The sequence below is a fragment of the Capricornis sumatraensis genome, chromosome 2 (assembly GCF_032405125.1).
Source record: "Capricornis sumatraensis isolate serow.1 chromosome 2, serow.2, whole genome shotgun sequence".
Classification (NCBI taxonomy): domain Eukaryota; kingdom Metazoa; phylum Chordata; class Mammalia; order Artiodactyla; family Bovidae; genus Capricornis; species Capricornis sumatraensis.
Window position 1 is genome coordinate 121,064,007 of NC_091070.1, and position 25,994 is coordinate 121,090,000.

The window sequence follows — 25,994 nt, forward strand, 5'->3', positions numbered from 1 at the left end:
CCGAGCAGACCAGGCCTAAGGAGGTGCTGTAAAGGGCTGTAAACGTGCCAGTCACTGCACCTCGCTTTTCTCTCCTGTTAAAGGGGAAAGCATGCACCGGTTTTTGCTGAAGAGTGTGGGTTCAGTCGCAGTTCTGCCACTCGTTATGTCCTATAACCTCAGCTAGTCATTTCAGGCCCTCGTGTCTCTGTTTCTTTACCTAGAAAAAAAAAAGGGGGGGAATAATGGGAGAGGATGAAGTGTTGCGGGTGGGGTTTGGGAGAGTAGGAGGGTTGGGTGATTGGAGGGGGAATCCTGGCACACCTGGGAATAGGCTTCCTGGGGGATTAAATGAAATAATATGTGTGATGGCATTTGAGACAGAAAAATGCTCTGCAGGGCAGTCGAGTGGTTAAGACTCCATGCTTCCATTGCAGAGGGCACGGTTCAATCTCTGGTCAGGGAACTAAGATCCAGCATACTGCAGGGTGGCCAAAACCCCCCTGCCCCAGATCCTGGTTTATACCAATAGGTCATTCTACGGGATTACATCTAAAATAATAAACAATATTCTAAGACGTGCCTTATAAATTAAGGTTGCCAGATTTAGTAAATATAACAATAATCTGTTAGTACTGAGTATAACCCACGTTTCGTAGAATGTGTGTGTGCGTGCTAAGTTTCTTCAATTGTGTCTGACTCTTTGATACCCTATGGACTGTAGTCCTCCATGGGGATTGGCTTCCCAGGTGGTGCTAGTGGTAAAGAACCCACCTGCTAATTTAATAGACACAAGAGACTGGATTTGATCCCTGGGTTGGGAAGAGCTCCTAGAAGAGGGCATGGCAACCCACTCCAGTATTCTTGCCTGGAGAATTCCATGGGCAGAGGAGCCTGGCACACTATAGTCCATAGGTTCCCAAAGAGTTGGACATGACTAAAGCAACTTAGCATGTATGCACGATGCTAATAAATTATTTAACTGAGTGTCCTATATTTTATCTGGCAGCCTGAAAAATGGGATGCAGTTTCAGCATGGTGATTAAAAGCAAAGGTTCTGAAGCCAGACTCCTTAGACTTAGAATGCTGGTCTGCTGTGTGACTCTGGCAACCACCTTAACATTTCTCTGCTCAGTTTCTTCCTTGTCAAAACAGAGGTTAAAAAAAATGGTGATAATAACAGTGTTTATATTATAGGCTATTGTGAGGATTAAATAAATACACGTAAAGCACTTTAGGGGAGTGCTGGGCATTGAATGGTAAATACATGTAAAATATTTACTAATTTGTTATATGTTATAATGTTATAACATATGTTATAATGTTATTTTATAGTGGTAACTGTTACTAGCATCTTCTTCAGAGTTCCAACCTTGGTTCTCTTCTGCTGCTTCTTTCTTCTAATCCCAAATCTGGCCACAAGAGGCCATCAAAAGCCACTGCAAGAGAGCCTTGAGACCCCCTGGTGGCCACTCGTGGTCTAGGAGGCTCTGATTCCCCTTGGTATCTGAGGGACACCAAGGGGCTCTCTTGGCCCGAGGACATGAGGTTCCCCAGAGGACTCCATGGGCAGGCAGGGTCGGGGAAGAGCCTCAGGTAGACATTCGGTCCAGGGGCCCCGCTGAGACGGATCTCAGCACACACGCAGGAGACTTCTAGGCTGGGTTATAGCGGAAGAGCAGCTCCATAGCCAGGGTCCCTGGCCTTTGGCTTTCTGTACCCTTGAGAATCTCTTTTGGGTATATTCCAAGTAGGCTTAGGGGGAAATGAAGAGCAAAAGAGGGCTTCTGTTTCTCCAGTCTAAACCTCTGCAAGGTAATGCTGGCTGACCTGCAAGGCTGAATAGTGAATTTGGAGGTGGCAGAAGAGTGGTCCTGGGTGCCTAGCATTATTAGAGGTGTGTGATGCATTTACAGATGTCTCTCTGAAACTGGTGGAAGCTTTACTCCTTTTGTCCCTGGGTTTTGTTTTGTTCAACTCCAGGGTCAGATTGAGGCCCTTTTCAGATTTACTAAAACACCCTCCAGGGCATCTCTGGTGGCTCATCTGTAAAGAATGCTCCTACAATGCAGGAGCTGCAGGAGTTGCAGGTTTGATCCCTGGGTCAGGAAGATCCCCTGGAGAAGGATTTGGCAACCCACTCCAGTATCCTTGCCTGGAGAATTCCATGGACAGAGGAGCCTGGTGGGCTACAGTGCATGGGGTCGCAAATGAGTTGGACAAGACTTAGCGACTGAACGACAGCAACAAATCACCCTCCATACCCATGCTCTAAATCTTAGAATTTCAGAGTTGGAGAAGATCTTAGGGATGACCTGACCTACCACCCTCTTGTTACTGACTCAAGGAGACTGAGTGACTTCCAAGGACCATGGTGTTGGAACCAGAATTCAGGTCTCCTAACTTCTCAGTGTTTTCATCACTCAGATGAGAAGGTCGACTGGAAAAAAAAAAAAAAAAAACCACAACGTAAAAGTAGAGAATTATATTTTATTTGGTGGACAATACTGGGAACTTAAGCCTGGAATGCAGCCTCTCAAATAGCTCTGAGGGACTGCTCTGAAGAAGTAAGGGAGGAGCCAGGATATATGGGAATTTTGTAACAAAAACCAGGTAGTCAGAATATCAAAAGATTACTGTTTATTAAGGAAAACAAGACATGTCAAGTTAATGAATGTAGTGCTTTTTTATGTAAGGAAAGATGCAAAAGTCTGGGCTCACTGAAATCATTCCTTTGATATGTGTCTCAGCTGGGGCCAGTATCCTGTGTTTTCCCATCCTGAGTCTCCAAAGGGTGCACCATTGCGGGAGTGACTATAATGGCTGATAGCTTAATGGAGGGCACCCTATTTTCGTTTTGAGTTCTCTCAGGACTCATCGTCCTGGCAGCTATAATATGATGGCTTGATGGCTGCAATATCCTTTCTTTACTGATATGGTAGGCAACATTTTTTCATTCAGAAGGGCATGACTGACTTGGGGTCTCCTCTTAAGAGGACAAGCAGCAAGTAACATACAGGGCCATAGCTGTTGACTCATGAAAACTTGTTCAGCTCTAGGTCCATATTGCTTTTCTGCACTCTGCATGGGTTTCTGAATACACAGAAATTCCTCCTGGCTATTTCTCCTCTTGTTATAAAACTTTTTCTCCCCAGAATTCCTTGCATCTTAATCCCACTGCTCATGTTTTGGCCAAGTTCTACTCTTTTTATCCAGAATCTTGTGTGTTACACAAGCAAGCCTGACCTGGGAAGACCAAGACCCATTTCCACAACTAGAGTCCACATCTTTGCCTGCTCCAGATACCTAAATCCCAGGCCAAAGGCCTATTTGTGTCCTGTGCCTCCGGACACCACAGCAGCCCATACAGAGGAAGTGAGTCACTGCAAGGCGGGCAGCTTGGGGCACTGTGGGCGTGGCTATGCCAGGCCTGGGCGGTGGGGGATGGGTCAGAGTGATCAAGATCTCCTGGTCCAAACTAGGGAGAGAGAGAGTTTCTGAGAGAGTTTCTAAATTGGTTGTGCTCAGTTGCTCAGTCATGTCCAAGTCTTTTGGGACCCCATGAACTGTAGCCCGCCAGGCTTCGCTTCCATGGAATTTTCCAGGCAAGAATACTGAAGTGGGTTGTCATTTCCTACTCCAGGAGCTCTTCCTGACCCAGGGATTGAATCTGTGTCTCTTGCATTGGCAGGTGGATTCTTTACCACCGAGCCACCAGGGAAGCCCCTTCTAAACAGGCAGCATCATTCAAATGCTGCCTGAGGCCCAGTTTCTCTTTCTCCATCCATCTTCTTTGTCTCCTGGGGGAGGGGTATACCCTCTTATCTTTACTTTTCAGGCCTGTCTATTCAGCTTCAGCCCCAAACTTCCCCTCCCACTGCTATCTTAAAGTTAACTGGTCTTCAGTGCTCTGAGGAATCATTTATAAAGTCTGGTGAGGACCTTGGGGAAGTCTAGGAAAATTTCCTGAGAAAAAGGTTCAGAAACAAACAGAGAGCCAAGTAAGACAGATCTGGGGAGAGGATAGAGAGGTACCCAAAGTTTAGTTGGGGCCCAAAGAGGAGACACTGGAACCCTACTGGAAAGGGGAAACTGGGGAGGGAACTCAAGAAAGGTGGGGGAACTTTGGAATTGGAGGGGGTGGTGGGGGGGTGGGGGGGTTATAGCAAAGGTGTAGAAAGGATATGACTTGCAAATAAAGGAGTTTACCCTTTGGCAAAGGAATTAAAGGCTGGAGGGATTGCTGGGAACTGGAAAATCAGGCAAATCTGGGGCTGAAAAAGCCTAGAAAGTCCTCTGGGTACAGGTTCCGTGGTGAGGGGCCACGGGGTGGGCCAAGTCTCATTTCCCCCGTGTTGGCCTGGGCTAGGGGGCCCACTGCAAAAGCAAAGGAAAAGTTGGAAATCAGACCACCTCTGCCTCTCTACCTCTCTAGATAGCGTCTTCAGTGAGGACCAAGCTCTCAAACTGGACGAGTGAGAAATCATATTCCTTCCTAAGAGAACTGTCAGAACACCTGAATTTGCCCAGATAAACCCTGAAACAAGCTGCCCTCAGAGGTTCTAACTGTCTCGGTATAAAAACACCAACATTTCATTAAGGTAAAAAATGGTTACCTCTGCTAGGCGGGCCCTCTCTAAACAAAACCTCAAACACATCTTAGTCACACTCTGTCCTCCTTAGGAATCAAGGCCCGTTTTCTGGGATAAACATGTTACATCTTCCTGAAACATCAAGTTTACCAGTCTAGGGAAAAAACATTTTAAAGTATGAATTTGAACACGGATAAGCAGTGGTCCAGATTGAAAACTCAGATACGTTTTACACAGCAGAAGTTGGGGACTGGGTCCTTCAGAGTCTGCCGGGAGTAGGGTATGTGTGCCACTGGGGGGTAGATTTTACAGCACTGGTGTGGAAACAGTGGGGATTTTAAGGCCGGGCTGGGGTGGGGGACGCCCTAGGGGTCCCAGCCGAATCTCGAGGGCCCGCTGCCCGGGTCGGTCCTGGAGAGGCGCTGGGCCTCGGCGCGCGGCCCTTGGGAAGGACCCACAGGGGCTGCGCGGGCCGGGAGCCGGGGCGCCCTCCTCCCTCCGCTGTCCGGTGGGGCTGGAGGTGGGAAGTGTGGCCATCGGTCGGGGTGCTGAGAGAACTGGGGGCCGCAGCCGGCCGGAGGGCGAGGGCCGCAGGTGGGGGCTGCCGGGGTAGTGCAGGGGCACGGCCGTTCCGCGCCCCTCGCCCCTCGCGGGTTTGACCCGGGGTCCTCGGAGCGCGCCCCTAACCGAGAGACCAGAGGCTGGGAGACCCCGCACTGCCTCCCTTATCGGGGGCTTTTTCCCCGCGGTGCAGCGCCTGCAGTGGCGCTCCGCCGCCCGCCGGGTGCAGCGAGGGCTCGGCTCCCAAGCTTCCACCACCCGCCCCGGCCGGGGAGGGGGCGGTGGCAGGCGGCGGGGGCTGGGCGCGGCTACCCCGCGCGGAGGCCCGGGCCCCGCCGCGCGCCCGCCCGCCCTCCTCTCCCCTTCCGTCGCCGGGCCGTAGGCCCACGCCCAGTCTCCCGGCTGCTGTGTTGCTCGCGGCCTTTCTTTCCCGGGCTGGCTGGGCTCGCTCTCGGCTCGGCTGGGCTCGGAGGGCGGCGGGAGGAGGAGGAAGGAGGGAGGGTGCGGGCAGGCGGGCGGGCGGAAGGGGGAGGAGAGGAGCGAGCGGAGCCAGTCCGGAGGGGGCTCGGAGCTCGGACGAGGGGAGAGACGGCGCAGCGGCTCCCGGCCGGGCCAGCTCCGCGACGCCGCCGCCGCCGCCGCCGAGTGAGTCGGAACCCGCGCCCGGGAGTCCGCGGCGCCGCGCGCGGGGGTGGGGCGGCACCGGGCGCGGAAAAGTTGGGAGAACTGCGGGGGCCGCGAGGACGCGGCTCGGCGGACCGGGCCTGGCGGGGCCGGGAGCGGGCCGCGGAGCGGAGCGGGGCGCGGGCGCACACCCTCGGGCGGCTGGGCGCTCGGCGCGGCCGCCGGCTCGGGGGCCTCTGCCCCGCGCGCTCATGGCGGCGGCGGGCCTGGTGGAGGGCGGGCCGGAGCGCCTCGCGGGAGCGGCCGGGCCCCCAGCGCCGCCCGAGGGCAGGCTGGCCGGCCGCCCGGGCGTCCTCGAGCGCGCCGCCCGGAGCCCGGACGAGTCCTGGGCAACAGGTAGGAGCTGGGAGTTGGGGACGCGGGGCTGCCCACGGACGGCCGAGCGCCCGGCGCCCTTTTGTTGGGGAGGAGAGAAAGTCTGGTGAGCAGTTGCACGAGAGCCCGCTGCTTGGCAGAGACCCCGCGGCGCGGCCCCTGGCTGGGGGATCCCGTGGCTGGAGTGAGAGGAGAGTGAAGGGTCTTGCTTTTTCTAATTGGTTCGCTGTGCCCACTCCGGGAGGGAGGTCAGAGCGTCCATGTGCTTAACGGGAAACAGGAAGGAGTGGCTCAGAGTGTCTGCCCCTGGTCCCCGCCCCGTGGCTAAGGCTCTTATACCGTTATGGGGTGTGTGGGGCAGGGGTAGGGGGAGCTGCTGCTGAAACTGGTTTTCTGGGCCTCACCTTGCTAATTTCTGGCCCGGAGGCTCTCTGGCAAGTAGGTTAATTGCATGTGTGTGGTTTTCATCTTTGGCCTGAGTTTAGAGGTTCACTTCCTAAGGTAGACTCTTGGTGTCAAAATCTGATCCTTCACCTGAGTTGCAGGTACAGGAGATAGGGGCTTCTGAGGATCCTGAGGAATGGAGTGAGCCCCCCTTTCCGGAGAAGTGAATCAGGAAAGGCCTCCAGCAGGCAGTCACTCCCACATGTGTTAGCGGAGGTTGCAGTCCCATAGCAGACTCCAGGTGGCTGGGCCTAATGTGGGTGGCTGACTGGGCTTGTGATGGGGCTTCTAAGGATAAGGGCTTGTCTGCAGCCTCCTCCCTCAGGGCCTGACGCTAATCATATAGTGACCTGTAGAAACCCTGTTCTGAAGAGAGAGAGTTCCTTGTCTTCCTTGGTACCCCACAATCCACTCCCTTCATTGGGGCCTCTGGCCAGCTTTCCCCCTGGGAGGGAGGGCCTTCACTTTCCCGTCACTGGCCACAGGCTGGCCGATCCTTCACTGTGTCTTTAGCATGGCCCCCCTGGCATCCCAGTCTACTTCTTGAACTTGCCAGTCATTCTCTCCCCCTGGGGGCTGTAGTCTCCTGCAGTCTTTGGCTGTGTTGGGCCCGCAGAAAACTAAAATTTTGAGAGCTCTACTTCAGCCTGGACGGATGACACACCTCTCCTTGGCTTCATCTATTGCTCGCAGCTTTCTAGTTTGTGACCTGGTGTAGCTGCCTGAAAAAGTTTTCAACAAGCTGGACTATTCAGGTCCTCTGCCACTTCTTTCCACTTCTTTTTTGTAGTCCCTCAGGCTCCAGTGAAAGCTGGGAACATCTGGGATCCTGTCTTTGTCACTCTGTCTTCCCTTACTGATCGTATTGTATCTTCTTCAATTATTTCTCCAAACTTTGAGAGCCGTTGGGACTGTTATCACTTTGAGTCTGTGAGATCTCTTCCTCATAGCCTCAAACTTCTGCCCTCCTAGCAGACTGGGTCTACAAGTCCCCTTGGGGACTCTCTGCCCTTTTTCATCTGTCTGTGAGAGTCTGGGATGGGTCAGTCAGAGTTGGGGCAAAAGGTAGCAGCCGGGTGGAGCTCTGTTCAAGTTCCTGGTAATCCAATGCCCATGAAATCCCTGCTCAGCTGGCCATTCTCCAGCTGTGCCTCATAAAGTGGTGTCTGTGTCTCTGAGGCAGGTGTATTTGTGCATGAGAGAGACAGAGATACATACACACGAACACACCCTATTGTCTCTTCATGTGTGTGGGGGAATAAATTGTTTGAGTGGAAAAATTCCTATAGGTGTGATTTTCTCCACCAGGAAATTAAGTAATGTGACCCAGAAAAGCAAGGTTGTCTCCCTGGCACGAAGGCACATCCCCTTTTATTGACCCACCTTTTTGTTTGAGATCCATTCCTTGGCTTGGTGTGCCAGGGACATCCACGAGGAGTGGACTGGTAGGTTCTGTGGGGGTGTGTAAGTGCAGCCTGCGGGCTGGGAGCCCCTGCTGTCTTCCCTTCCCCCTCACAGGGAGTCCGAAGTCCTGACCCTGCTGAATCTGGTGCCTCTTCCTGCTGGGCTAGGCCCCAGGGGCGAGGGGCAGGGTCCAGGCCACCGCTCCTCTGCTAATGGAAGTGCTCGGCAGTAGGGGAGGGCTGTGGTCACAGAAAGCCTGAAACCCGGGTGTGAGAGAGCCCCCATTCAGAACTCCCGACACATCACACTCTCTGCTCACACCATCTTCTGCTCTCCCTGCTTGGAGCAGGCAGGGGCCAGGTGCTACCTTGTCCTGCGATTGAGATAGTTGCACTATCCAGGTGCTTGCCCTTGACCCGTCTCTGACTTTCTGCCTGATTCTGCAGCTCCTCACCTTCTTTGTAGGCATGAGGCATTCCTGGGCCCCCGGGAGTCATGGAGAGGGACTCTACTCTTAGCCTCCAGGATCCCAGCCAGCCCTCTGAATCTTTAATCCTCAAAATATCTGTGACAAAAGAAACTTACCTGCCGGTTTCCACTGACCAGGGTAGGAATGGGGCCCAATGTCTAGGCCAGACAGTACCCTTGGCTTTAGTCCTCAATGGAGGACAAATTGGGCTCCAAGGGACTAGCAGTCAGGTGACTGAGTCAGGCCTGTTTCTTCACCTCCAATCAGACTAAGCAAAGAAGGTGGCAAGAAGAGCCGGAGGTGTGCCACCACATGTAGGCTTTCTGCCTTGCCCCTTCTCTACTCTACATTTTCTACAACTTCTCTCAAAGAAAAGTGTGTCTGTGTGCACTGTCGTGTGGGGAGAGTTCTACTGTGATAACTGTGTTTAGTTTTGTTCAGTTCCAAAGGCTTCCATCTCTTTAACTAATTAAATATTTATTCTGGCCAAGGTGGAGAGGGAAGGGGCAGTGTCCTCAGGAGCTGAGGCCTGGAATGTGTGTGTGTGTGTGTACGTGTACGTATGTGTGTAGTACGCGTGCTGTTGGGGGCGGGTGGAGCTGAAACTCCTTTACTGTCGGGGCTGCCCTCTGCTTTCATCTGAAAGAGCAGTGACCAGGAGTGGGGACAAGAGGGTAAAGTCCTTGAGCTGAAATGCTGACCCGTGACAGGCTGAGAGGGATTTCGCAAGTGCTTCGGTGGTGGGTGGGGGTGGAGCTGTCGGAGGAGCAGCCCAGCTCAGCTGTGATATGATCAGCCTTCAGCGAGGCACCGGTTGGTCTCCAGTTCACAGCAGAGAACAATCTCCCGACTCTCTTTGCTCGGCAGCTGGGAGGGGACCACCTTCCTTCTGTGTCAGCTTTTAGTCTCAAGGCCAGCCTGGAGACCACCCACCTGGCCTCCCTCCTGGGAGGATGAGGGCTTGGTAGCCTGGAAGCTTTGGCCTTGTCATCCTACTGGGTTCCCTGCTGAGTCCTAGGACTGCCAGTTGTTGTGTGGACCACCATCGCTGATTCTACGCGATCATCTTGCTCCTTCTCTCAGCTCCAAGCAGCTGCTGTCCCTGCGTGAGCCTCAGATCGTACCCTCCTTCATTTGGGTATCCAAGTGGTCACCACCACCCTGTAGATCCTTTCCCTTTCCATGGACTAAACGGGGGAGGGAGGCGGTACAAAGCAGCAGCTCTATCCTGAGCACTGAGGGTATTTGTGATGGGTGTTCCCTGAGCAGACTAGCATTTTATTTTCTAGAGGAGCCTTAATACAAAGTAGCTCCTAATTCTACTGGATGTCTTAGTCTGCTGTATTGACTCTCTATCCTCCAACTCCTGACTCCCTGCAGCCTTGTCTTCATTTTGTTTCTGAGAATAGGCTTCACATAGAGTCCTTCTGCCTAAATGTTTGGGAATGGATGGCTTGGGCATGGGCTGTTAATCTTGTGTGCAATATTTGATGTCCTTTGATTGTCCTTGAGCTCAGCACTATTTGGGGGCATAATTTTGGTTTATTCTGGCCTCTTAATTTTCCCTAGGACCTGCTGCCTCAGTGGGTTATAGGGAAGGGGGAGGAAGGTCTTGCCCCAGCCCTGCAATCCTTTCTTGGGCTCCCTGGCAAGGAAGGTTCGTTATGGGTTGATTTGGGAGCTCTGGTGGTTCAGATGGTAAAGAATCTGCCTGCAATGCAGGAGACCTGAGTTTGATCCCTGCATCAGGAAGATCCCATGGAGAAGGGATTGGCTACCCACTCCTGTATTCTTACCTGGGGAGTTCCATGGACAGAGAAACCTGGCGGGCTACAGTCCATAAAGTTACAAAGAGTTGGATATGACTGAGTGACTAACACAGGGGAGCTCTAGGAAGAGGTTGGAGGGTGGGGGGAAGGAAGGATGACTCTGATTTCACTTAAGATTTTTGGCCCCGGCTTCTAGGGCTAGATCCTGTCTAGTTTCCATGAAAGAATAGCAAAATGATGGGGAGACCCCAAGGTTCTTAATTAAGTCTAGGGAATCAGGACTTCCAGGGGCTGTTAACGTCACCTTTGGTTGATATTAAGAGTAACTGTTAGAACTGGAAAGCCGCTATATTACAGATGGGCACACTGATTTGTCCACATGGCCAAGACCAGAGCCCAGGGCTTGAGGCTTTGCCCCTGCTCTTTTTGTTACACTGTGAAAACTGTCATTTGTCTTCCGCACTGTTGCCTGCTTTGATGCCCTCTACTTCCTTCCTCATTCAGGATGCTCCAGACCTTACATGACTACTTCTGGTGGGAACGGCTGTGGCTCCCTGTGAACTTAACCTGGGCTGATCTAGAAGACCGAGATGGACGTGTCTACGCCAAAGCCTCTGACCTCTATATCACACTACCCCTGGCCTTGCTGTTCCTCATCATTCGATACTTCTTTGAGCTGTGAGCATACCAACCTGCCCCCATGCCTTCCTTGGCTCCCAGCCGCAGTTTCTTGTACTTCGAGTTTGTCTCTTGCTGTTTAATTGGTCTTGCACACTGGTGTTCTCACCACCCAGGTCCCTGCCTACTGTGTGCCCCCCACTAAAGGCAGCATTGTCTTTCTGAGGGCTCAGCACCCCCAGGCCCATTCCTTCAATGGTTATTTGTTCTTGCCCTCCACCCGCCTCGTGGCTAGTAAACACAGGCAGCTTTGTCAGCTATGGGCAGCCCAAGGCAGCCAGAGAGGGGGTTGCTGGGAAACTGAGGCCCAGGATAAAGTTGCCTGAGCTTGCAATATCCCCCTCCAGGCCCTCTAGTTTAGGGGCTACCAGGCTTGCCTGCTTCAAGAGAGTCAGACACCCCTCACTCCTATCCCTTCCCCAGTTATGTGGCTACACCACTGGCTGCCCTCCTGAATGTCAAAGAGAAAACCCGGCTGCGGGCATCTCCCAACCCCACTTTGGAGCATTTCTACATGACCAGTGGCAAGCAGCCCAAACAGGTATGAGCTGCAGACCCTGTTCTGGGAGTTACTGAGTCCTGGTAGGGAGTGAGGAGATGGGGTGAAGAGACAGGAAGGCATCTCCCCTTCCCTTCAGATGGGGCCGACTTGGGTCATTACTGGCAGAGGGGCGGGGAGGGCGAGCGAAGCTGAACACAATGGGCTTCTGACTCCACCCAGGCAGATGTAGAGCTTCTGTCGCGGCAGAGCGGGCTCTCCGGCCGCCAGGTAGAGCGCTGGTTCCGCCGCCGTCGCAACCAGGACCGGCCCAGTCTCCTCAAGAAGTTCCGAGAGGCAAGGTAGGGGAAGTTGAGGCAAGAGAAACTGGGTGGCAGAGGAAGAAGGTCTGTTGTGTTTTGCTGGGGAGTGGGGGGGCCCGCAACTGTACATGGAGAGATTACTCCTGGGTGAGGCAGCACATTTGGTTGAATATATCCTTGAGGGTGTCTGGGGGGAGGGATTTGGGGGTTGGGTGGAGGGCTGTGCCATTCTTCCATTCCGCTCTCCTAGCCATTTCTGTTTCCTCTTCCAGCTGGAGATTCACATTTTACCTGATTGCTTTCATTGCCGGCACAGCTGTCATTGTAGACGTGAGTGGGGATTACTTGGGGGGGGGGGGCGGTGGTAGGGGAGTAGGTTCTCTGGCAAGGTGGGGTGAGGCCCAGAATTTCCTAACCTCTTACCATCTCTCTGCAGAAACCCTGGTTCTATGACCTGAGGAAAGTTTGGGAGGGATATCCCATACAGGTACGTGATGGGTCCTGATTCCTTATATGGGGTAATTAGCCCTTATGTGGGGTGAGAATCAGTGTAGGATAGGATTGGGACATACACATCCTTGTGAAGAGTTGATCTCAGACACGTGGCAGAAGGGACTGCAGTCATGGTGGTTAATCTGAAGTGCAAGGAGGGCTGGGTTTGGAGAGGTGAGACCAGTGGGTCCAGTGGCTCTGGGGTCCGTTAAAACTTCCTCTTTTCTCTCTCAGAGCATCATCCCTTCCCAGTATTGGTACTACATGATTGAACTGTCTTTCTACTGGTCCTTGCTCTTCAGCATTGCTTCTGATGTCAAGCGAAAGGTGAGCCATGGGGCTGTACCATTGAGTAGGGGCCAAAATGAAGCCTGGTCTGAACCACCTCCCCTTTGAGTTCCTGGTGCTTTGGATGGAGTTGTGGGATAAGTGGAATTTAAGACAAGGGAGAAGAACAGAAGCTAGGGGAACAGGACAGTCCTCTGGAGGCTGCATCTTTTCTACAGGATTTCAAGGAGCAGATCATCCATCACGTGGCCACCATCATCCTCATTAGTTTCTCCTGGTTTGCCAATTACGTCCGAGCAGGGACTCTCATCATGGCTCTGCACGACTCTTCTGACTACCTGCTAGAGGTCAGGCTTCCTGGGCATCTCCTCAAGCCTAGAGACCCTGGTGCAGGTTCTTCTGTCCCTCTATCCTTTTTTTGGGGTAGTGGTGGGTGGATGTTCCTGGGACCAGAGAGGTTGGGGCACAGAGCTAGTTTGGTTAAGTGGGATGTATGAATGAATGTATATGGGAGTCAGGAGCCCGTGATGATAGGTGGGGGCTATCTACACAGTCAGCCAAGATGTTTAACTATGCGGGATGGAAAAACACCTGCAACAACATCTTCATCGTCTTCGCCATTGTCTTCATCATCACCCGACTGGTCATCCTGCCCTTCTGGTGAGTAGGATACCAGACTACATTCCTGTTTGAAGAAATCAGGAATCCTCTCCCTGGCCCTATTTGTCTATCCTCAGTCTTGACCCTCTCCTTTCTGTGTTAACCGTTCTTGTCTCTCCCCATCCCAAGGATCCTGCACTGCACGCTGGTGTACCCACTGGAGCTCTATCCCGCCTTCTTTGGCTATTACTTCTTCAATTTCATGATGGGAGTGCTACAGCTGCTGCATATCTTCTGGGCCTACCTCATTTTGCGCATGGCCCACAAGTTCATAACTGGAAAGGTGATGGTTCTGTCCCCATTCTGTAGGCCCTATACTACCCTCCATTCTAGGAACGGCCCAAATTCCCTCCCGTATCAGCAACCCTCTAAAACCTACTGTGGGGCCCTGGGTATATCTGGAAAAAGCCCACCAAGAGAGGCAGTCCTTAGGGGTTTTTAACCCTGCTCATCGGGTTTGTAACCCTGCTCATCCCTTTCACAGGTAGTAGAAGATGAACGCAGTGACCGGGAAGAAACAGAGAGCTCAGAGGGGGAGGAGGTTGCAGCTGGGGGAGGAGCAAAGAACCGGCCCCTGGCCAATGGCCACCCCATCCTCAACAACCACCATCGTAAGAATGACTGAACCATTGTCCCTGCTGCCCCTCAGATTAACGTATAAAGCCAAGGAAATACCCCACCCTGCCACAGGGTCACTCTAAGCTCTGGGGAGGAGGAGAGAGAGCAAGAGGAGCCATTCTTCTCTGTGCCCCCACCCCCTGCTTCTGTCACCCAGTTGCCTTTAAACCAAATTCTAATCAGCCTATCTCCAGGAATGGGGAGGTTGGTTATATCCTTTGTTGTGGGAGGGGGGTTGGTCTTATTTTCCAAGTTGTCCTTTCTACTGATTTTGAGACCTTTCCTCAGTTCTGGGGGTGGGGGTTATAAGTCACATTCCTTACTCTTCAGAATCTGGCCCTGCCTGTCTGCCTTCGACTCCCTGACCTCCAGAGCCAGGGTCGTGCCTTACTGTCCCACCTGTGGGCCTCATTCTGCCAAAGTTGGACCAAGGCTCACCTTTCTAATCTCCCTAACTTGGACCAGAAACCAAAGCTGAGCTGACTTTTAACTTTTTCCCTTCTAAGATCCAAATGAACCGAGTGTAGGTGGGTGCACGTGACCCTTATCCTACCTCTGCCAAAAAGCGGGGGCCACAATGTGGACTGCTCAGAAGTCTTCTGTTACTTCTTTGCCAGCTGTCCCTGTAGTCACAGGTCCAAGATCTTACTGCCTCCTTTCTCTGGCCTCTTTCCCTAGGCTAGCTGGTTTGGAGTAGAATGGCAACTAGTTCTAATTTTTATTTATTAAACATTTGGGGTTTGGGTTTTAAAGCCTGAATTACAGCTAGCACCTGGCATTTCAGCAGAGGGACCACTTCAGACCAAAATGTACTGTTAAATGGTTTTTTTTTAATTAAAATATATTAAAGATTAAGTAAAACATGGCAACAAGTGTTTGAGACTCTTAAGAACTGAGAAGAGTGATCAACTAAATAAACTACGGTAGTCTTCCTCATGCCTTCCTCATGGTTATGCAACATTAAAAAATATCACATGGCAAATAAGAAAAAGCGAAAGTAGAGAAAGGTCAGGATTAATGACAGCTGCCTATTGGGAAGGGTCGGGGAAACTCCTCTCTCATCAAGACCTAGAACTGGGAGCTGAGGGAAAGAAAGCAAATCACAATCTTAGTTTTAAGATCTTGTTAAAAGACTTTCAAGAAGCAATACAAACCAGGGATAGTAAAATACACAGCCCTCATTCTAGGAATAAAGTCTGGTAGAAGAATGAACACTTGAACAAATGTAGGATGGGAGGGGTGGGCCACAGGAGGACTGAAGGGATGTCAGGCCCAGGTTAGAGTGGTAACCTCTCCCACCCCCAGTGCCTCGGGAGGCAGGGGAGGGACCCTGCCTGCTAGCACCGCAATGGAAGGGGTCTCCTGATCCAGAACCCCCGTTTCTATCTACTAGAAGCTGAGGAGTAGCTAGACTAGAAACTTGGGGGTCAGAATCCAACAGTCAGGGAGACCCAGTTCCTGAGGAAAGGGCAGTTCAGGAAGGCTCAGAAGGTCGGGAGGAAGGCTGTCCTCTAAAGAAGACGCCCTCGGCATTCGATGGCCCCGCAGCAGCAAAGCAGCTCCTTGCCCTCCACGCTGCCCACCTCATAGTTGTAGTCCCAGGTGAGCTCGGTGCCAGCCCGGATTCTCCTGAAGAGCAAGAGGAGGAAGGGGTGTGGTCAAACAGCAGAAACCCAGGCCTGCGATGACTGAATGTGTAGGGGGAACTGATCACAGATGGGAGAGAGGCCCTTTGAATGTCCTGGCCCCTCCCCAACCTGGGCTTTTCCTACCCACCCATCCCCTTTCCTGATTCCCTCTTACTTGCTGGCAAAGAAGGCCACCCACGGGAAGCGGAGATCATGAGTATCCACGAAGACATTCTGGACAAACAGGTTGGGGCTGCAACTGTGCTGTAGGTTTAAGTACAGATCACTTATGAACCAAGGAAACAGAATCTGGTTTTGTGGGGTGAGTGAGCGCTGGATGAAAACAATGCCATTTGATCCTCCCATGGCAACAGAAATTTTGAAAGCCACCTCTTTTAAGATTCTTTGCAATCAAGAATTTTAATGAGAAAAGGTGGGTTTATGTAGTTGTATTTAAAAGAACTAGAAATGTGAGGACTAGGGTATAACCAGCATATACAGGTGAGTGAAAGGGGTCTCACATTGAGGTAGCGGCCCAGGTTGCCTTCAAGCTTGGCATCGATGATGTAGCAAGACTCCTCCCCATCGTAGAACTGGCGTGTGTTCTTACGGACGGGTGCACTCTCCCCCTTTTCCACGGATGCCATGTTGGTGGATTTAATGGCAATCCCATGGGTTGATTTCAAAGCAAAACCCCGGGTGGATTTTACTGCCACCTGGCGCTTCATTGGACCTGGACAAGGAGAAGAATGGGGCTAGGTCCACCCTACCTCAGGATTGGACCTTCTACTTCCTTTTATTTTCCTGCTTCCATTTTTATCCCACCCAGTGCACCTCAGGAATACCAATAAGCTGAGACTCTGAAGCAAAGGCCCAAGGTGGCAGTTTTTTTCAAGCAGGATTAGATCTGCTGGATACAGGAGCAGAGGGAAAAAGAAAAGGCAACTGGAAAGAAGAGGGGGAGGCGATATGTCACACATTATTAACAGTTTAGCTGGGAGTCAGGGAGTCTTCCCAGGGATGCTTCAATTCTAAGATCTGAATTTTCCCCCTACTGGTTCCTTCTTACTACCCCACAAATTCTTCCAGACTACCAGACATGTTCTTCTTGTCCTCAAAGTCATCCCCTTCAGAGCCAGAGGAGATGGTCTGGATATCATCACTGTCCATGGCTGTGGCTGAAGTCTGGCCAGCAGGGGGCTTCCGGCTGGTCCCACTTTCCCCCTCACTTTCTGTGCTGCTGGACAGGGTCAGGATATCCTGAGGAAGCAGAAGGGTGAAAAGAAGGAATAAGAGTAACTGGAGAGGGACTTCCCTGGTGGTTCAGTGGCTGGGATTCCACACTCCCAGCAGAGGGGGCCTGGTGTGGATCCCTGGTCAGGGAACTGGATCTCACAAGCTGCAAATAAAGAAGATTCTCCATGCTGCAAGGAAGATGGAAGATCCCGCATACAGCAACTGGGACCCGGTGAAGCCAAAAAATATATGTGTATAAAAAACCGAGTAAATGGAAAGGGCCCCTTGGAATCCCTGCTTTTAGGTACAGTTAGGCAGGAAGGGGTTGAGGCTATAGCGAGATTAGATGCTGGATGAAGGAAAATGAGGCAGGAAGTCAAGACCAGAGAAGCAAGAAAATGTCTAAAAGTATATGGTGACAGACTTGACACGAGAAGAACGCTCCTTTACGCACACTCTAAAACAGGAGGCTGGGGAGGGCACAGCTTGAGAGAGGCCACTCACATCAGGGTTTGGCTGAGCAGAGGCCACGAGTCGTCGGCTCTGATGCATACTAGTCTTACTTGGTGGGCGGCGAAGTCCTTCAGGCTTCACAGGAGAAGGATTATAACCATAATTTCGAGAGCTTTCAGTAACTCTGATGGGAGAGGAAGACATGAGAGGGGTCAGGTTTACTGGCCGTTTCTTAGGCTGCTTTTGTAGGCTCGAGAGAAGGAAGATTTGGAAGCAGGTAAAAAAAGTGAAGCACTTACATCGACATCCTGTTTCGGTCATCAGGGTCCTGCAAAACAGAGTGAGTGAACGGCTGAATGTTTCCATGGTTCTAGATAATATATCCAACAACTGTAGACTTCACCTCAGATGACCTCTAAAGATATTAGCCAGCGAGAGGTACACTATCTCAAGTTGGGTGTGTATGGAGAAATTACACTCCAACTTGAGAATAACGATCGTTTTCATCAGGAAGCCCCACTGGGAGGGGTCTTTAACCCTTCCCAATAATAGGGCATTACAAAATGTGCATGGAAAACACCATGGGCAGAATATTCCAAGGACAGGGGACTGTTCACCACCTGTAATGTGGTAAGTTTCAACATCATTAAAAATACATTAAGATCAATTCTTGTTTTTCTACTATAATGAAAGCAACGATGTAGATAAACTGAGGTAGCAGTTTTAAAAAATTATTTTTAAATCCTCCACTTTGGAATGAATCAGGTACTTTACCCACAGCAGGCTGACTGTAAAATAATTTGGTTCTTTAAACAAACACGGGGTTGCAAGAATCAGACATGACTTAGCAACCACACCACCATAGGAATGTATTAGGGGGAAGATTAATCAGGTTTGCCATAGAAATCCATCAAATAAATCATCTGCATATGAAGACTCATGGTGAGGGAATTCCTTGGCAGTGTATCCCGTGGTTAGAACTCTGTGCTTCCACTGCAGGGGATCCAAGTTCGATCCCTGGTCAAGGAACTAAGATCCCCAAGCCATGTGGTATGGTCAAAAACAATAACAAAAGCACTCATGGTCTCATGGTGAGACTGCATTAAGTTTGTCACCACATCAAACTTATATAACAGCCACAATTCTCCGAGTTCCCTGCCACTGCTTACCTCTTTCTTGGCCTGCTTGATGTCTCCCTCATCCTTGAAGCCCAGCCCTGAGGTGGAAGCCTTCTCAGCTTCCCCTCTGCCTCCCCCAGTGCGGCCTTCCCCACCTTCACTAGTCTTGAAGGATGAACGGCTATCAGAGTCAGCAAAGCCACCTTCACTGATACTATTGGAGCTCAACCACGAGGCCACTTTGTTCTTAGATGTCTCTTCAGAGGAAGGTGGATTGCAGCCACCTACAGGGATTGATGGAGGGACAGGAATATGTGGGGGCCCTAGGTCTGGGGGGCGAGAGTCCTTGGAAGACATCTCAGACAATCCATTCTCCTTCTGGCCCCGGGTCTGCCGTCGGGTAGCATAGCTGCGCCACACCGAGCTGGTGCTGAAGTCCTCGTCCTTACAGAAATTGTCATCTGAGCTGTCGTCATTGGACTCCTCGGGGTCCTCTGTACCGCTGTTGCCATCTTCCTGGTCCTTCAAGTCTACACCACTGCTGTCAGAGGAACAGGGGGCATCACTCTCATACCCCTCCTTGAAGTTCTCCACGCTCTCAATATGGTCCAGATTGGCAAAGTACTCATCACCCATTTCTAGGCCCTCCTTGTCAGCAAAGTCATCTGTCAGGATCTTCCCTGGGAATGAAGAGAAAGCCTTCCCGGGTTATGAGGAGCTTTTAGAAAGAATAAAGTTCATTTCATCAATACCCAGCCCCAAAGTACAGAGTCAAATAACATTCATTATGGTCTCTTGTTTCTCTTTGATGATACCTCCTCCTTAGTGTCTTAACAGTGAGAGTAAGGGGAGCTTTAGATCTTGCCCGTTCTGCCACCCCATTCTTCCTAAGTTATGCTAAATCTCTGTGTGGAGTGATGTGGGAAAAAAATGACACATGTCAGTTTTTCTAAAACCATGTCTCTCTGCTGAAACATGTCCACAATTTTATCCCTTTTCATTCTTGTTCTCCTGAAGCACTTTTGACCCTTCCTGATTCACCCAGACAGGCGCATCACTCATGTTCTTTATAGAAGAAAATCCTGTCTTCTTTCTCCTAGTTCACAGGTTAAGCATTTTATTCTTAAATTCAACTTGTCTCTGATTCAACGTTCCACCATGTTCTAACCCCAGAAAGAAACCCTTTCATCACCAACCTGCATAAATACAGACAAAGGAGCCTTTGGCAATATCATCCAAGCAACGGATACCCCAGCCCTTGTTCTGGGTCTTGAAGAGCTGCAGACGAACTTGCAGGCCATGCTGTACCAACCGGTTTGTGCACATGTTAGGGTCACATTGGCAGCGTTTGTTACACTCATAAACTCTGGGAGGAGATCACAATAAAATCAATCATATCATGATCACTAGAGCATCTGTTACATTCACAGAACTGTTACAATTTTTAAGGTGTCATCATTTATCAGGCGATGATCTAAATAAGTAGACTTACTGAACTGTCTATGCTCTTCGATTTGTTTGGAAATATAGCTCAAAGAAATAACTCAGAAGGGGGAAAAGTGATTAATACAGATATTTATAGCACTAAAGACAGCAACAGTGAATAAAAGAATGTCTAACACCTGGAGAAAAGCTAAGTGAACCAGGATGTGAATATAGATTAAGAGCCGTTAAAATAAGTCAGCTTGTAGAAACTGATACAATAAAATATATTTAAGGAAATCAGAAGCCCATATAATAGACACTGAAAGGGAGCAAAAGATGAGGAACTGGAAGTTCATGGGACTCTTGCTTTTGGTACTGATTTTCATTCTTTTATTCAGTGAACATTTATTAAACACCAAGAGCTGTACTAGACAGTGGAAACACAGCAATGGAAAAGGTCATGATCTCTCCCCTCAGGGAGCTCACTTCTATCTAGTTCAAGGTGTTATAGCTTAACTATTTAAAAAATAAACTACTGAAGTTAATCAGAGAGAGCTAGTAAATATCAACATTAAAGGAAGATAATATACTGAGAGAACTGTCCTATTTTTAGGGAGTATCTATTTTTGTGCTCTACTTCGTGTTATGGTTTAACTTCTTTTTTTTCTGGTATGTAAATTTAAGGAAGACAATCGCTTTTAGAAAGATGACAACAGTACAGTCAGTTGATGACGTCAGCAAAATCTCTCTAGGCAAAGGTAACAGCAGCTTCTATTTACCAAGCACATATATTTTGTGTTTGGCAATATATCAATGCTTTATATACATTCTCTTATTCTATCCTTGCAGCAGCCCTATAAAGGTATGTTTTTAAATTTACTAAAACATTAAAGCCTAATACACATAGAGAGAAGAATATGTAAAAGTCTACAGCTCAACAATTTTTCACAAACTGCACACACCATGTAACCAATACCACATCAAGAAAGAACTTTGTTAGGTCTCAAAAACTCTACTGGGGTTGGGAAGGTATTAATGTTCATATCCTCTGTTAACTAAAACAGGATCAGTTTGGAAAGGACAAGTCCAGCATGTGAATTCAGGTGTAATCACCACCAAGGGCTTCCCTGGTGGCTCAGTGGTAAAGAACTCACCTGCCAATGTAGGAGATGTGGGTTCAATCCCTGGGTTGCTAAGAGCCCTGGAGAAAGACATGGCAACCCACCCAAGTATTCTTGCCTAGGAAATCCCATAGACAGAGGAGCCTCCGTGATACAGTCCGTAGGGTTGGAAGAGTCAAGACAGAACTGAGTGACTGAACAACAACTACTAATCATCACCACATGAAATTTTCAGAACAGCTAAACAGAGTACTGTTCATCCACTCAACAGAATTTACGCGGTTAGTATACGCTGTGCACTGGGTAAAAATTTGCTGATGATACAATGGTAAGCAAGAGAAACAAGGTTCCTGCCCTCATGGAGATTATCTCTTAATGGAAAAAGAGACCAAAAACAAGTCAACAAATAAAATGAAAGTTGTCACAGATACTATAAAAGGACAAACTGAATGAGAGAATTAAAGGAGTGAAAACGACCTAGTTTGAGAGAGACCAGGAAAGGTCTCTCTGAGGAGGTGACAGGAAAGCTGAGAGAGAGCTCAAGGTTAAAGAAGATAAGCATGCAAACAACAGTGGAAGGATGCCAGGCAGAGGGCACAGTATGTACAAAGGCTCTCGAGGTAGGCTGGCAAACACTGGGCGAACTCGATCCAGGCACTGAAGAGTGTCAGTGTGGCTGGAACAGTTTTGGAAGGAGAGAGATAGGAAGGGGTCAGATAGTACACTGTCTTGTGATCCAAGATTAAGAGTCAGAATAAAATCCAAAGTGCAGTGGAAAGCTCTTAAAGAGTTTTAAGTAGGGGAGGAACATATTTGTGGTTATGTGAAAATACTTTTATGAAACATTTCAAACCTATAAAAAAGCTATAATGAACACTCACAGCATTATAAAATCTAAACATTGTTACACCATTCAATTTTATTACAAGCAAAACATCAATGACACAATGTAGCTAACGCTAATAGCGGTGTTTTGCTTTGCTCAGTTTTCAATATGCATTCAGCTTAAATTTATGTCCTGATTTCCTCTGATGATACTCAGACACATCAGGCTTTCTATCAAACCCCGTTTCCCAAAAGTTTCTCCTACAGCCAAGTCTGACCTGCTCTCACACTGGCTGTTCTCTACATCTGGCGCACAACTGTCAGCCTGGAAGCCCCCTTAACTTCACTATCATGCGGGATTCCCCTCACTCTTCTTTAGAGCTGGATCCACTGTTTCCCGGATCAGTATGTGCCTTCCTCTCTCGTCTTTCCCCCTCACTTAGAACATTTCCAGTAATTTTCTAAGGGGAAATAATGGAAAAATTTGAGGTATTTCATGTCTAAAAAAATGTTAGCCTACTTTAACCCACAACTGACAGCTTTCCTGGGTTTAGAACTCTAGGTTAGGAATAATTTTCCTGTGCTACCCTGGTGGCTGAGTGGTAAAGAATCTGCCAGCCAATGCAAGAGACACAGGTTCGCTCCCTGATCTGGGAAGATCCCGCATGCCACAGAGCAGCTAAGCCCATGCACCACAGCTACTGCACCCGTGCTCCAGAGCCCGGGAACCGCTACTAGCCACGTGCACTGGACATTGTGCTATAACAGGAGAGGCCACCGTGGCAAGAGGTCTGTGCACTGCAACCCGAGTAGCACCCTCCTTGTCACAACTAGCAAAAAGCCTGTGCAGCGACGAAGACCCAGCACAGCCAAAAACAAAAAAATTATATATATATATAAAATAAATAATTTTCCTTAGAATTTGGAATAGATTCCTTAATTGCCATCTAACTATAGACATTATTTTAAGAAGGCTGAAGTTACTCTGAATTCTTTTTGTGGTACCTTTCTCTTATGTAGAAAGTTTCAGTATTTCCTTTTTGTCCTCAGTGTTCTGTGGATGTAGTGATCACGTTTTATCACGTGCTTTAGTGGGCATCTATTTTCATCTGTTATGCTAGAACTTGATTTCACTTTGGAAACACAGACCCTTTCATTATGGGGAAACATCTGAATTATTTCACTGATCATTCTTTCCTCTTTGTCCTTTCTGTTAATTATGTATTTCTTACATACTAGGCTAATTAGGTCACATATTCATATATATCCAGCTTACCACACTATATCCCACTTTGTTCAGTCCTCTCTCTGCCTTACCTGTCCTTCTCAATCCCACATGCTGATCTCATGTCTCTTCTTATAGTCTCACATGTTTTTATCTCCTCTGTCCAATTTCCAGTTGCAGATCCCAGGACTTACTTCTGGGCACCTTCTCTTTTCTATCATCAATGGTCTTTCCAGATGAACTCATCCAAGTTGTAACTACCACTCCTGAGCTGACGATTCCTAATTCTTTATGCCAGTCCTTACAGTTCTCTCTAGAAATCTCAATGCCTTCTTGACATTTCCACCTGGGTTGCCTAACAGACACCTCAAACTTAATGTGGCCAGAACCGCTGAATTTCACTCCGACCTGCAACTCTAGCTCTAGTCTTCCATTTGGGTACAAAACCCAACATACACCTAGTTGTTCAAGTATAAAATTTAGGACTTGTCCTTGATTCTCTTCTCCCTCCCATTCCATAGTCAATCTATCACGTTCTGTAACTCTATCTCCAAGTGCATCCCCGAGCACATGTGCCGCCAACTACTGAAGCTTGTGAGCCCCAGAGCTTGTGTCTGCAAACAGGAGAAGTCATGGCGATGCGAAGCCCATGCACCGCAACTAGAGAGCAGCGCCTCCCCTGCAACAGCTGGAGAAAAGTCTGCGCAGCAAGGGCAACCCACTACAGCCAAAAATAAACATATAAAATTATTAAAAAAAAATCATTTTCCTTAGAATTTTGAATAGATTCCTCAATTGCCATCTAGTGTCTAACATTATTTTGAGAAGGCTGAAGTCACTGTGAATTCATTTCTCTTTTGTGGTATCTATCCTTTCTCATTTCTACTGCCACTTTCAGTCTAGGACAAGCCCCAGCAACCACCACTTCTTACCTGTGTTCCTGAAATTACCTAATTGAGCTTCCAAAGTCTATTGCTGCTGCCCTAAAGGTTATTTTTCACAGAGAAGTCAGAGTAATCTTGAAAAGGCAGACATTGGTAGTCTGCTTAAAATACTCTTGACAGCTTCCTATCACATCATGAATTTGGTTCTAATTTTTATTCTGATTTACAAAGTCCTATAAATCAGGCCCCTGCCTACTTCTCTTTGAATATGTCTCACTTGCCAGAGTAAACCACAATCTGTTAGAATAATCATACAGCTATGAAATCAAGGTCATATTTTACTGCAACAGAAAACTACTAGATACTATTCAATCATTACATGCATTCATTTCAAGGAAAGCCCAAGGAAGAAATATGTGCTGGGAATTTGGTAAGTAAGATTTAATTGATAAAATGTCTGTTTAAGGTTTTTTTTTGGCTTCAATTTTATAATGCTGCTATTTCCTACAAACACAGACAAACAAGAATTCAGTCTCTGAGGTGCTAAACTTTCCCCTGACTACTTACCCTGTGGGCAGACATTCTTCTAGTCTCTTGTATTGGTAGCCAGAGTTGGGGTTGATTTGGCCTCCTGGGGTGCAGGCTGTAGCCTGGATAGTTAGCTGATGGCAGGCACACTTGGACCTGTATAAAACAGAAGGGTACAACTACTAGAGCTGTGAGACTTTCTTCAGAGGCAAGAAGTACTACTGATAAAAGGAGGGTGACAGGGTAGTAAAATTTCTTTTTTTTTTCCCGTACGTGTAAATGAGAAAGGAAAAGACAGTAGGAATATGACAAAGTAAGATAAAGAGACACAACTAGCAACTGAATGCATGATGGAGGGAAGCAAAGGAAAAGGAGACTCAGAGAAAAAAACAAAGGTAAGACACATGTGTTGCTGTTCAGTTGCTAAGTTGTATCTGACTCTTTGTGATCCCACGGACTGCAGCACATTGGGCTACCCTGTCCTCCACTATCTCTCGGAGTATGTTCAAGTTTATGTCCAATGAGTCTAATATTATCTAAACATGTACCCAGGATCATGCTGCGGGGTCCCAGCCTCTCTGGAGGCCTTTCAGAAGGAGCTACAGCTAAGAAAGCAGATCAAGGAAGCTGAGGAAAGGAGAAGTGCAGTATAAGGCAAAGAAAGTGGTGGAAATAAAGGAAACCACAACAAAGTTGGAGGCAGGGCCACAATTCCCTAACCAACTCACTTGTCCCGGCACCCATCTTTGCAGTCACAGCCGACAAGAAATTCAGGGCCTGTGTTAATGAAAACACCCTTGCCCGGGATCCGTTCCTTGCTGTAGGCCACCTGGGGTGGGGGAGTTGTGTCAATCTCGTTAACGCAGGATAGAGGAACGTCTTCCTTCCCATAGGTGATGTCCAAAATATAGTAAAAAGGCTTATAGGGCTGAAACTTTCGGTCCACAAGAACATACGGATCCAAACAGAACATCTCCAGGAAGAGGAAGTCACAGCTAGTCTCAAAAAGGTAACGCTCAATCTCCTGCATTGTCCGAAGGCAGAGGCCACAGGGTGTCTTATAGATAACATGAAAGCCCATCTTGCGGTTAACTCGGCGCCGGGCTGTCATTCGCCGGAAGTCATAGAGTAGTGGGACTAACAGAGGGTTCTTGCCCCGATACTGCTCACTTCTCATAGGTCTGACTCGAGACAGACAAGTATAGCTGCAGACATGAGGTAAGTAGAAAAGCTTCTCCATGGGGGCACGGTAGGAGGGCTCTGCAGGGGCCCGCTCCAGCATGCCATGGAAGGCTGGGGGTGCTGGGGGAGCTGGGGGAGCTGGGGCAGAGGTTGTGGAGCCTAAAGGTGACCTGAAAATGAGATGCAAGAGATCAGATCAGAAGGCAACAGGACCTCTCTGCTGTATAAGTAGCCCATTAGCTGGCTAAACCACTTCTCTAACCTGTCAAATAGCTATACGCTTGAAGCTAAAGATGACACAAGTAAGTCAAACTTCCTCTTGCCTTACTGGACAATGAAACACCCTGGTTACTCTTCATTAACTGATAATAACTGTTTCAACAGTGTCTTTTTTGTGAATTTTATTTTTTCCTGTGAATTGTGGGACTAGCATCCAGTCTTCTATCCATGCTAGTTGTTTCCCCTGCTATGTTTCCTATAAATGCCCGTACTGACCCCCAGGATTCAAGGAAAGAGGCTACCAAATTCCCTTTCTATGGTACTGATGACGACACCACGTTCAAGAAGCAGTCTTAACAAATGACCTTCTGGTGATTGTATTTCTAGGCACCTAAT

The 25,994-nt window shown here is 48.9% G+C and overlaps 2 protein-coding genes across 6 annotated transcripts in view; one reads left to right on the top strand and one right to left on the bottom strand.

Annotated features, from left to right (window-relative positions):
- The first annotated feature begins 5,658 nt into the window (after positions 1–5,658).
- Positions 5,659–14,636, top strand: CERS2 (ceramide synthase 2). Of its 4 annotated transcripts, none has more exons than XM_068966306.1 (11): positions 5,659–5,777; positions 10,722–10,895; positions 11,319–11,436; positions 11,617–11,735; positions 11,969–12,026; positions 12,133–12,183; positions 12,423–12,515; positions 12,695–12,823; positions 13,030–13,136; positions 13,266–13,419; positions 13,621–14,636. In XM_068966306.1, the coding sequence occupies exons 2-11, from the start codon at positions 10,723–10,725 to the stop codon at positions 13,759–13,761; spliced, it is 1,143 nt and encodes a 380-aa protein (XP_068822407.1). In that variant the 5' UTR covers positions 5,659–5,777; position 10,722; the 3' UTR covers positions 13,762–14,636. The 4 variants fall into 4 exon arrangements, with proteins under 4 accessions (XP_068822407.1, XP_068822410.1, XP_068822409.1 ...); XM_068966309.1 differs by lacking the exon at positions 5,659–5,777 and adding an exon at positions 6,552–6,569; XM_068966308.1 differs by lacking the exon at positions 5,659–5,777 and adding an exon at positions 9,254–9,586.
- Positions 14,633–25,994, bottom strand: part of SETDB1 (SET domain bifurcated histone lysine methyltransferase 1) — a 29,417-nt gene continuing 18,055 nt past the window's right edge. For both annotated transcript variants that reach the window (XM_068966305.1, XM_068966304.1), the window contains exons 13-22: positions 24,926–25,549; positions 24,237–24,353; positions 19,386–19,555; positions 18,241–18,869; positions 17,371–17,399; positions 17,123–17,255; positions 16,477–16,642; positions 15,904–16,115; positions 15,558–15,646; positions 14,633–15,383 (exon numbers count right to left, since the gene is read on the bottom strand). In XM_068966305.1, the coding sequence (XP_068822406.1) occupies positions 15,266–15,383; positions 15,558–15,646; positions 15,904–16,115; positions 16,477–16,642; positions 17,123–17,255; positions 17,371–17,399; positions 18,241–18,869; positions 19,386–19,555; positions 24,237–24,353; positions 24,926–25,549 (2,287 nt within the window). In that variant the 3' untranslated portion in view covers positions 14,633–15,265. The remainder of the gene's footprint in view (positions 15,384–15,557; positions 15,647–15,903; positions 16,116–16,476; positions 16,643–17,122; positions 17,256–17,370; positions 17,400–18,240; positions 18,870–19,385; positions 19,556–24,236; positions 24,354–24,925; positions 25,550–25,994) is intronic.